This window comes from Salvelinus alpinus, chromosome 21, assembly GCF_045679555.1.
Source record: "Salvelinus alpinus chromosome 21, SLU_Salpinus.1, whole genome shotgun sequence".
Lineage (NCBI taxonomy): Eukaryota > Metazoa > Chordata > Actinopteri > Salmoniformes > Salmonidae > Salvelinus > Salvelinus alpinus.
In genome coordinates this window covers 45287108-45297902 of record NC_092106.1, presented here as the reverse complement: position 1 = coordinate 45297902, position 10795 = coordinate 45287108, and the positions used below count along the sequence as shown (strand labels likewise).

The 10795-nt window shown below is 45.7% G+C and overlaps 1 protein-coding gene across 1 annotated transcript; it reads left to right on the top strand.

Annotated features, from left to right (window-relative positions):
• The first annotated feature begins 4717 nt into the window (after positions 1-4717).
• On the top strand, positions 4718-10556 carry LOC139548354 (extracellular calcium-sensing receptor-like). The gene is made up of 9 exons (XM_071357990.1): positions 4718-4929; positions 5374-5668; positions 5849-5935; positions 6186-6452; positions 6878-7084; positions 7232-7510; positions 7687-7914; positions 9427-9550; positions 9643-10556. The coding sequence occupies exons 1-9, from the start codon at positions 4718-4720 to the stop codon at positions 10554-10556; spliced, it is 2613 nt and encodes an 870-aa protein (XP_071214091.1).
• Positions 10557-10795: the final 239 nt, after the last annotated feature.

Genomic DNA, 10795 nt, shown 5'->3' with positions numbered 1-10795 from the left:
AATAGGCGATGACTTTACCAACGACCACTCTCAGAATTTTCACTTCCTGTTTGGATATTTTCTCAGGTTTTTGCCTGCCATATGAGTTCTGTTATACTCACAGACATCATTCAAACAGTTTTAGAAACTTCAGAGTGTTTTCTATCTAATAGTAATAATAATATGCATATATTAGCATGTGGGACAGAGTAGGAGGCAGTTCACTCTGGGCACGAAATTCATCCAAAAGTGAAAATGCTGCCCCCTATACCAAAGAAGTTAACAAGATGTTTATCTTTCATTTGCTGTATTGGACTTGTTAATGTGTGAAAGTTACATATTTAAAAAAATTATAATTGAATTTCCCACGCTGCCTTTTCAGCGGAATGTTGTCACATGTTCCGCTAGCGGAACGCATGTCCTAGAAAGGTTAAAGTGATTAGTGATACATTTATTACATCACATTTTGTATTATTAACCTCTCTGGGATAGCGGGACGCTTGCGTCCCAACTGGCTTGCGTCCCAAAGTTCTGTTATACTTACAGATATGATTCAAACAGTTTTAGAAACTTCAGAGTGTTTTCTATCCAAATATACTAATAATATGCATATCTTATATTCTGGGGATGAGTAGAACGAAGTTGAAATTGGGCACGCTATTTTTCCCTAAGTGAAAACTCTGCCCCCTATCCTAGAGAAGTTTTAAAGTGGCTGGAGATTTGAGTCAGTATGTTGGCAGCAGCCACTCAATGTTAGTGAGGGCTGTTTAACAGTCTGATGGCCTTGAGATAGAAGCTGTTTTTCAGTCTCTCGGTCCCAGCTTTGATGCACCTCTACTGACCTCACCTTCTGGATGATAGTGAGGTGAACAGGCAGTGGCTCGGGTGGTTGTTGTCCTTGATGATCTTTTTGGCCTTTCTTTGACATCAGGTGCTGTAGGTGTCATGGAGGGCAGGGCAGGTAGTTTGCCCCCGGTGATGCGTTGTGCAGACCTCACTACCCTCTGGAGAGCCTTACGGTTGTGGGCAGAGCAGTTGCCGTATTAGGCGGTGATACAGCCTGACAGGATGCTCTCGATTGTGCATCTGTAAAAGTTTCTGAGTGTTTTTGGTGACAAGCCAAATTTCTTCAGCCTCCTGAGGTTGAAGAGGCGCTGTTGCGCCTTCTTCACCACGCTGTCTGTGTGACTGGACCATTTCAGTCAAGGTTGTGTGTGATGTGTACGTCGAGGAACTTAAAACGTTCCACCTTCTCCACTACTGTCCCGTCAATGTGGATAGGGGGGTGCTCCCTCTGCTGTTTCCTGAAGTTCACAATCATCTCCTTTGTTTTGTTGACGTTGAGTGTCAGGTTACTTTTTTGTCTCGTCATTGTTGGTAATCAAGCCTACCACTGTAGTGTCGTCTGTAAACTTGATGATTGAGTTGGAGGCGTGCAAGGCCACGCAGTCATGGGTGAACAGGGAGTACAGGAGAGGGCTGAGAATGCAACCTTGTGGGGCCCAGTGTTGAGGATCAGCGGGGTGGAGATTTTGTTACCTACCCTCACCACCTGGGGGCGGCCCTTTAGAAAGTCCAGGACCCAGTTGCACAGGGCGCGTCGAGACCCAGGGTCTCTAGCTTAATGACGAGTTTGGAGGGTACTATGGTGTTAAATGCTGAGCTGTAGTCAATGAACATTATTCTTACATAGGTATTCTTCTTGTCTAGATGGGTTAGGGCAGTGTGCAATGTGATTGTGTCGTCTGTGGACCTATTGGGGTGGTAAGCAAATTGGAGTGGGTCTAGGGTGTCAGGTAGGGTGAAGGTGATATGATCCTTGACTAGTCTCTCAAAGCATTTCATGATGACAGAAGTGAGTGCTACGGGGAAATAGTCGTTTAGCTCAGTTACCTTAGCTTTCTTGGGAACAGGAACAATGGTGGCTCTCTTGAAGAATGTGGGAACAGCAGACTGGGATAGGGATTGATTGAATATGTCCGTAAACACACCAGCCAGCTGGTCTGCGCATGCTCTGAGGACGCATCTAGAGATGCCGTCTGGGCCGGCAGCCTTGCGAGGGTTAACAAGTTTAAATGTTTTACTCACGTTGGCTGCGGTGAAGGAGAGTCCACAGGTTTTGGTAGCGGGCCATGTCAGTGGCACTGTATTGTTCTCAAAGTGAGCAAAGTTGTTTAGTTTGTCTGGAAGCAAGACATCGGGGTCCGTGACGGTGCTGTTTTTCTTTTTGTAGTCCGTGAATGACTGTAGACTCTGTCACATGCCTCTCGTGTCTGAGCCGTTGAATTGCGACTCTACTTTGTCTCTACACTAACACTTAGCTTGTTTGATTGCCTTGCGGAGGGAATAGCTACAGTCTTTGTATTCGGTCATGTTTCCGGTCGCCTTGCCCTGATTAAAAGCAGCGGTTTGTGCTTTCAGTTTTGCGCGAATGCTGCCATCAATCCATGGTTTCTGGTTGGGTAAGGTTTTAATAATCGCCGTGGGTACAACATCACTGATGCACCTGCTAATAAACTCGCTCACTGAATCAGCGTATACAATGTTGTTGTTCGACGTCATCCGGAACATATCTCAGTCCACGTGATCGAAGCAATCTTGAAGCGTGGAATCAGATTGGTCGGATCAGCGTTGAAAAGACCTGAGCATGGGCGTTTCCTGTTTTAGTTTCTGTCTATGGGCTGGGAGCAACAAAATGGAGTCGTGGTCAGATTTGCCGAAAGGACGGCGAGGGAGGGCTTTGTATGCGTCGTGGAAGTTAGAGCAGCAATAATCCAGAAATTTGCCCGCCCGGGTCGCGCATTCGATATGCTGATCAAATTTAGGGAGCCTTGTTTTCAGATTAGCCTTGTTAAAATCCCCAGCTACAATAAATGCAGCCTCAGAATATGTGGCTTCCAGTTTACATAGAGTCCAATGAAGTTCTTTCAGGGCTGTCGAGGTGTCTGCTTGGGGGGGGGGGAATACACGACTGTTATTATAATCGAAGAGAATTCTCTTGGTAGATAATGCGGTCGGCATTTGATTGTAAGGAATTCTAGGTCAGGTGAACAAAAGGACTTGAGTTCCTATGTGTTGTTATGATCACACCACGACTCGTTAATCATAAGGCATACACCCCCGCCCTTCTTCAAAACAAAGAGATGTTTGTTTCTGTTGGCGCGATGCGTGAAGAAACTAGGTGGCTGTACCGACTCTGATAACGTATCCCGAGTGAGCCATGTTTCCGTGAAACAGAGAATGTTACAATCTCTGATGTCTTTCTGGAAGGCAACCCTTGCTCGGATTTCGTCTACCTTGTTGTCAAGAGACTGGACATTGGCGAAAGTACACTTGGGAGCGGTGGGCGATGTGCCCGTCTACGGAGCCTGACCAGAAGACCGCTCCGTCTGCCCCTTCTGCGGCGCCGTTGTTTTGGGTCGCCTGCTGGGATCCGATCCATTGTCCTGGGTGGTGGACCAAACAGAGGATCCGCTTCGGAAAAGTCGTATTCCTGGTCATAATGTTGGTAAGTTGACGTTGCTCTTATATCCAATAGTTCTTCCCGGCTGTATGTAACAAGACTTAAGATTTCCAGGGGTAACAGTGTAAGAAATAATACATAAAAAAACAAAATACTGCATAGTTTCCTAAGAACGCGAAGCGAGGCGACCATCTCTGTCGTGCCTTAGACCATTTCTTAATTCCTTGTTGTTGTTGCGTGTATTGTTTTGTATTGTTATCTATTACTGCACTGTTGGAACATAGGCATTTCATTACACCCACAATAACATTTTGCAAAATATGTGTACGCAACCAATCAAATTAGATTTGTGTGTGTGTGTCTCTTGATTCATCACAGCCTCATTATTAGCCTGGAGCTAAAGACCCCTTAACAGACACCAAGCAATAAACAAAAGAAAGAAAGAAAGAAAGAAAGAAAGAAAGAAAGAAAGAAAGAAAGAGAGATAGAGAGAGAAAGAGGGAGAGAGAGGGAAAGGGAAAGGGAGTGGGGGAGGAAGCGGGAGAGGAAGCGGGAGAGGGAGAAGAACAGCTCACCTACAGGACACATGGTGGAATAACTTGGAGGTGTGTAATAGTTCTTTCAATTAAATTCAAAGTGTTTTATTGGCATGGGAATCGTATGATCACATTGCCAAAGCAAGTGAAATAAAAAATAAGACAAACTCACAAAAGTTTCAAAGGAACAGAGACATTTCAAATGTCATATTATGTCTATATACGGTGTTGTAACGATGTGCTAAAAGTTAAAGTACAAAAGGGAAAATAAATAAACATGAATATGGGTTGTATTTAGAATGGTGTTTGTTCTTCACTGGTTTCCCTTTTCGTGTGGCAACAGTTCACATATCGTCTTTCTCTGACACTCCCACATCTCATCTCCTACCTGCAACTCTGACCCCCCCCCCCCCCCCCCTGACCCCCCTCCCCTCCCCTACCAGCCAACCCCTGCAATCCCTCCACCCTGCCTCCGCTCCCCATGCCTCCTCCCCCCAACTTCCTCCCCCTGCCCCCTCCCCCTGCAATCTCTCCCCCCTGCATACCCCCGCCTCCTCCCTCCAACTCCCTCCCCAACACTCCCCCTGCAACCCCCTGCCACCCCTCTCCCCGCCTTATAGTGTCAACCTCCACAGACACTATAAAAGAGAGGGATAGAGAGTAAGCATGAGAGAGAGGGGAGAGACAGAGTACAGCTATGAGGGTCAGGAAATATATGAACCTTTACCTATCTATAATCATGATACTGAACTCCTCATCTCTGAGCCTTCTATTGAACTACTCCTCTGCCTCATCCTCCCCCTCGTCCTGTCGTCTGCGGGAGCAGTTCAGTCTGAATGGGATGTACCAGAAGGGTGATGTGATTCTGGGAGGTCTGTTTGAGGTCCACTACTTCACTGTGTTCCCTGAGCTATCTTTCACATCAGAACCCCAGCAGCTCCACTGTGAGGGGTGAGTATTCATCTACTGGACTGGACTGGACTGGATATGTGTCTGCACCTCTCCTAAAAAGGACAGATAGACATCCCTACTATAAGAAGCCTCATTATGATCAGTGTTAACTAGCCCTGGTCCCGGAGACCTACTGGGTTCTTGTTACATTGGTGAATAGTACATTTGAAATGTACATTGGTGAATAGTACATTGCGGTCTCAAAATATCTGTTTATTAATTGTGTGTATTCTATTGTTTTCAATCATTATTCCTGTTTTCTAAGCAAATGTATCTTTAAGATAAAGCTATTTTATTATCTATCCTTGACAAAAGTAATTTGTTTTCTCCTCTAAACCCCTTAAGACAACACTCTCTCACACACACCCCTTAAGAGGCGCACAGGGTTCAACACCTCTAGAGCGATTTAAAACATTTACAAATTGATTGAATGTTCCTTTTCAGTTTTACCAGTTTTGGTTTCCAGCAGGCCCAGACTATGGCGTTTGCTGTAAATGAGATCAACAGAGACCCTGACCTTCTGCCAAACATCACACTCGGATACCAACTCTACGACAACTGCCAGAAGCTGGGAGTATCGTTCCGTGCTGCCATGTCATTGGCCAGTGGGACAGAGAAAGAGTTCTTATTGGATGAGAATTGTTCTGGGTCACCCCCGGTGCTAGGGATTGTGGGAGACCCAGGGTCCACACACTCCATCGCCATCTCCAGTGTCCTAGGGCTGTTCCGGGTTCCCATGGTAAATCAGAAAGAATAGAAAGATGACAACACTATTGGAAATGTCCTTCTTGTATTCCAAATCCCCACTTTGAGTGAGAAACAGCATGTTTAGGTCTTAATGTGTCCAGGCATGAAACCTTTCTATTTCATTAATTCATTGAAGAATAAAAATGTATCATTGTATATTTCACTCCCTCAGGTGAGTCACTACGCCACGTGTTCCTGTCTGAGCGACCGGAGCAAGTACCCATCCTTCTTCAGAACCATCCCCAGTGATTCCTTCCAGGTCCGTCTCTAAGAAGGCTACAATGACATGATTAGACAATGAACCGTCAGCTCCCATGTGTACTCACTATACACTTTATACTGTGTAACGGCATTTACTGTTAATGATAAGGGTAAATCAAATAAAAAGCCTAGATAAGGTTAAATAAAAGGTGACAAAACTAATGTATCTAATTTATGTTGATCACTCTATACTCACCTGTCTCTGTAATAACATCAGTAATGTCTAATCTCTGTTGATGTGATCTCAGGTGCGAGCCATGATTCAGATCCTACGTCGGTTGGGTTGGACCTGGGTGGGCCTGGTGTTCAGTGATGATGACTACGGATTTCACGCTGCCCGGTCCTTCCAGTCAAGCCTGGCCGAGTCAGGGGGCTGTGTGGCCTATTCCCAGGTCCTGCCCAAAGACAACCGCCCCACAGAGCTGCAGAGGATCGTGGGAGAGATCAAGAGCTCCTCTGCTCGTGTGGTGGTAGTGTTCTCCGTCGAGGCCTACCTGCTCCCTCTGGTGGACGAGGTTCAGAGATGATTTTATCTTGATGGTTCATCTAAAATAACACTTACAATACATTCACATTTTAGTATCAGAGGCTCTAATCCAGAGAGATTTACACTTCATAATAATAATATTAGTAATACCATTTAGCAGATCCTTTTATCAGAAGCCACTTACAGTCAGTGATGTGTGATTATATTTTACGTATGGGTGGCCCTGGACAGTTAGTGCATCCATCCTAAGTTATATAGGGGGAGGGGGAAATCACATATCACAGTAAGTACATTTTTTTCCTCAAAGTATCAGCAAATACATTCTACAGCCATAATAGCTGTAGGATGTTACCCCTCAAACACAAACAGCAGTGTATAAAAGTATTACAGCATATTACCATTGGTGTTCTTGATACCAAGATTATATATAAAATATAAAACCCGTTTTACAAGGTGGTGGTGCAGAATGTGAAGGGTCTCCAGTGGATCGCCAGTGAAGCCTGGACCTCCTCCACTGTGTTTCACACCCCCCGTCTCATGCCCTACCTGGGGGGTACTCTGGGTATCGCCATCCGTCGTGGAGAGATACCCGGACTCGGGGACTACCTGCTTAGCATCCGCCCCGACGACCAACCTGCCAATAACCCCGGAAACAATATGGTGAAATAGTTTGTTGTCTTTTAACTCCAAACATATTATTACTTCATACATTATGTTTAAAACATTTCAAAGGCTACTTTGCCTATAAATACTACAATACTGAAGAAAAAAACTAGTTTTCCTCTATAACATTTCCTTCTCTGCTCTGGTAAGGTGAGACAGTTCTGGGAGGCTGTGTTTGGGTGCAGGTTGGAGCCCCCAGCAGGTTGGGTGGAGGCTGGGGGTGATGTATGTACAGGTCAGGAGGACCTGAAGGATGTGGAGACTAACTATGGGGACGTGTCTGAGCTCAGGCCGGAGTATAACGCGTATAAGGCAGTGTACGCCCTGGCCCATGCCCTGCATGACCTACTGCAGTGTGTGCCAGGGAGAGGACCTTTCAGTGGGAACCGCTGTGCCAGCCTACAGAGACTGGAGCCCTGGCAGGTGGGACACACACACACAAACAGATGCAGACGTACACTTTGCCAAATGTTTACTTCTGTTTCCTGTTTTCTTAGTCAAGGTCCCCTGACTACATACTGTCTTTTGTCTACATAATCTCCTCCTCTTTCCTCTCTTCCTCTGTTCCCTCCATCCCTCCATCCCCCTCCTCTGACCAGCTGGTCCATTACCTGGAGAGGGTTAACTTCACCACAGGGTTTGGCGATCGCGTTTCTTTCGATAACAAAGGGGACGCCCTGGCCATCTATGACATCATGAATTGGGCGTGGCTCCAGGACGGGAGCATTCAGGTGGAGAATGTGGGTGCGATCGACGAATCAGCCCCCGCAGGACAAGAGCTCACACTGGACGAGGATAGAATTTTCTGGAACTTTGAGTCAAAAAAGGTTATTTAGAAAGTTATATACAGTTGAAGTCAGAAGTTAACATACACCTTAATCCAAATACATGTAAACTCAGTTTTTCACAATTCCTGACATTTAATTATTGTAAAAAATCCCTGTCGTAGGTCAGTTAGGATCACCACTTTATTTTAAGAATGTGAAATGTCAGAGTAATAGTAGAGAGAATTATTTATTTCATCTTTTATTTCTTTCATCACATTCACAGTGGGGCAGAAGTTTACATACACTCAATTAGTATTTGGTAGCATTGCCTTCAAATTGTTTAACTTGGGTCAAACGTTTCGGGTAGCCTCCCACAAGCTTTCCACAATAAGTTGGGTGAATTTTGGCCCATTCCTCCTGACTGAGCTGATGTAACTGAGTCAGGTTTGTAGGCCTCCTTGCTCGCAAATGCTTTTTCAGTTCTGCCTGCAAATGTTCTATAGGATTGAGGTCAGGGCTTCGTGATGGCCACTCCAATACCTTGACTTTGTTGTCCTTAAGCCATTTTGCCACAACTTTGGAATTATGCTTGGGGTCATTGTACATTTGGAAGACCCATTTGCAACCAATCTTTAACTTACGGACTGATGTCTTGAGCTGTTGCTTCAATATATTCACATAGTTTTCCTGCGTCATGATGCCATCTATTTTGTGAAGTGCACCAGTCCCTCCTTTTCACTGTTTCCTCTAGCATCTTCCCAAGGTCCTTTGCTGTTGTTCTGGGATTGATTTGCACTTTTCGCACCAAAGTACGTTCATCTCTAGGAGACAGAACGCGTCTCCTTCCTGAGCGTTATGATGGCTGCGTGGTCCCATGGTGTTTATACTTGCGAACTATTGTTTGTACAGATGAAGGTGGTACCTTCAGGCGTTTGAAAACCAGAGTTGTTTGGAAACCAGAGTTGTTGAGGTCTACAATTATTTGTCTGAGGTCTTGGCTGATTTATTTTGATTTTCCCATAATGTCAAGCAAAGAGGCACTGAGTTTGAAGGTAGGCCTTGAAATACATTCATAGGTACACCTCCAATTGACTCAAATTATGTAAATTAGCCTATCAAAAGCTTCTAAAGCCTTGACATAATTTTCTGTTTTTTCCAAGCTGTTTAAAGGCACAGTCAACTTAGTGTATGTAAACTTCTGACCCACTGGAATTGTGATACAGGGAATTATAAATGAAATAATCTGTCTGTAAACAATTGTTGGAAAAATGACTTGTGTCATGCACAAAGTAGATGTCCTAACCGACTTGCCAAAACTATAGTTTCTAAACTTCCCGACTTCAACTGTAGTTATATAGCATATTTCACTACTGCAACAGAAACAGTGTAAAGTTATACCAGTGGAGGGCAAAGAAGCATTTAACATGGGTGTATAAATACGGGGTTTATAAATATGAGCGTATTAAAGTCTGAAAATCTCCCTCCTAGGCCGTCATTGTAAATAAGACTTTGTTTTAACTGACTTGCCTAGTTAAATAAAGCTTAAATTCGCCCTCACCTTCGTCCTTATAGCCCCCACGATCAGTGTGCAGTGAGAGCTGTCCCCCAGGCACCCGTGTAGCCAGGAAGAAGGGAGAGCCTGTCTGCTGCTTCGACTGCATCTCCTGTGCTGAGGGAGAGGTCAGCAACACAACAGGTCAGTGAACTGAATATCATTTAAAGAATTTGAGGGGGGTTTGGAGCTGATGAAAAGGTTTTCCACATTTGCTTTGTCTGTCTTCCTGTCAGACTCGGCCAAGTGCTCGAGATGTCCAGAGGACTTCTGGTCCAGCCCGGAGCGTGATCTCTGCGTCCCTAAGAGGGTTGAGTTCCTCTCCTACCAGGACTCACTGGGCATCTCCTTGATGACCGCCTCGTTGCTAGGAGCCCTCATCTGTGCAGTGGTCCTCGGAATCTTCACTCGCTACCGGAACACGCCTGTTGTCAAGGCCAACAACTCTGAGCTGAGCTTCCTGCTTCTGCTGTCACTCAAACTCTGCTTCCTGTGCTCGCTGCTGTTCATTGGCCGGCCCCGGCTGTGGACGTGTCAGCTGAGGCATGCAGCATTTGGTATCAGCTTTGTTCTCTGTGTCTCCTGTATACTGGTGAAGACAATGGTGGTGCTGGCTGTGTTTAGGACCTCTAAGCCCGGGGGCAAGGCCAGCCTGAAGTGGTTTGGTGCTGGGCAGCAGAGAGGAACAGTCCTGATTCTCACCTCATTCCAGGCTGCTATCTGCACAGCCTGGCTGGTTTCAGCCTCTCCAACTCCACACAAAAACACGCGCTACCATAATGATAAGATTGTATATGAGTGTGTGGTGGGGTCGGTAGCAGGGTTCGGAGCGTTGTTAGGCTACATCGGCCTCCTGGCGTTCCTTAGCTTCCTCTTGGCCTTCCTGGCCAGGAATCTTCCAGACAACTTCAACGAGGCCAAGTTCATCACCTTCAGCATGCTGAACTTCTGTGCCGTGTGGATCTCCTTCGTCCCTGCCTACATCAGCTCTCCTGGGAAGTACGCAGACGCTGTGGAGATATTCGCCATCTTAGCTTCCAGCTTTGGCATCCTGGTGGCGCTGTTCGGCCCAAAGTGTTACATCATCCTGCTGAGGCCAGAGAGGAACACCAAGAAGGCTCTGATGGGCCGGGCCACAACCAAGACATAGGGAGAATCTCAATTTAATTTCCTTGATTCATCACGTCATCTCTCCTCGTTTTCTTCTCAAAACCCATTAGATTAGAAGGTCAGGAGGGGCGAGATATCTAACCTTCTCATTCATTGGGTTTTGAAAAGGAGACCGAGGAAAGAGGACACGAGGAATCACGGAAATTAAATTGAGATTCTCCCATAGGCTCAATACCATAACAACAGTTTACATTGGATCCCTCTCCTTGTCTTCTTCAC

Coding starts and splice junctions, on each gene's coding strand:
- LOC139548354 (XM_071357990.1), top strand. CDS start 4,718: ATGATACTGAACTCCTCATCTCTGAGCCTTCTATTGAACTACTCCTCT. Junction 5,936..6,185: donor TCCCCAGTGATTCCTTCCAG/GTCCGTCTCTAA, acceptor ATGTGATCTCAG/GTGCGAGCCATGATTCAGAT. Junction 7,915..9,426: donor GGAACTTTGAGTCAAAAAAG/GTTATTTAGAAA, acceptor TCGTCCTTATAG/CCCCCACGATCAGTGTGCAG.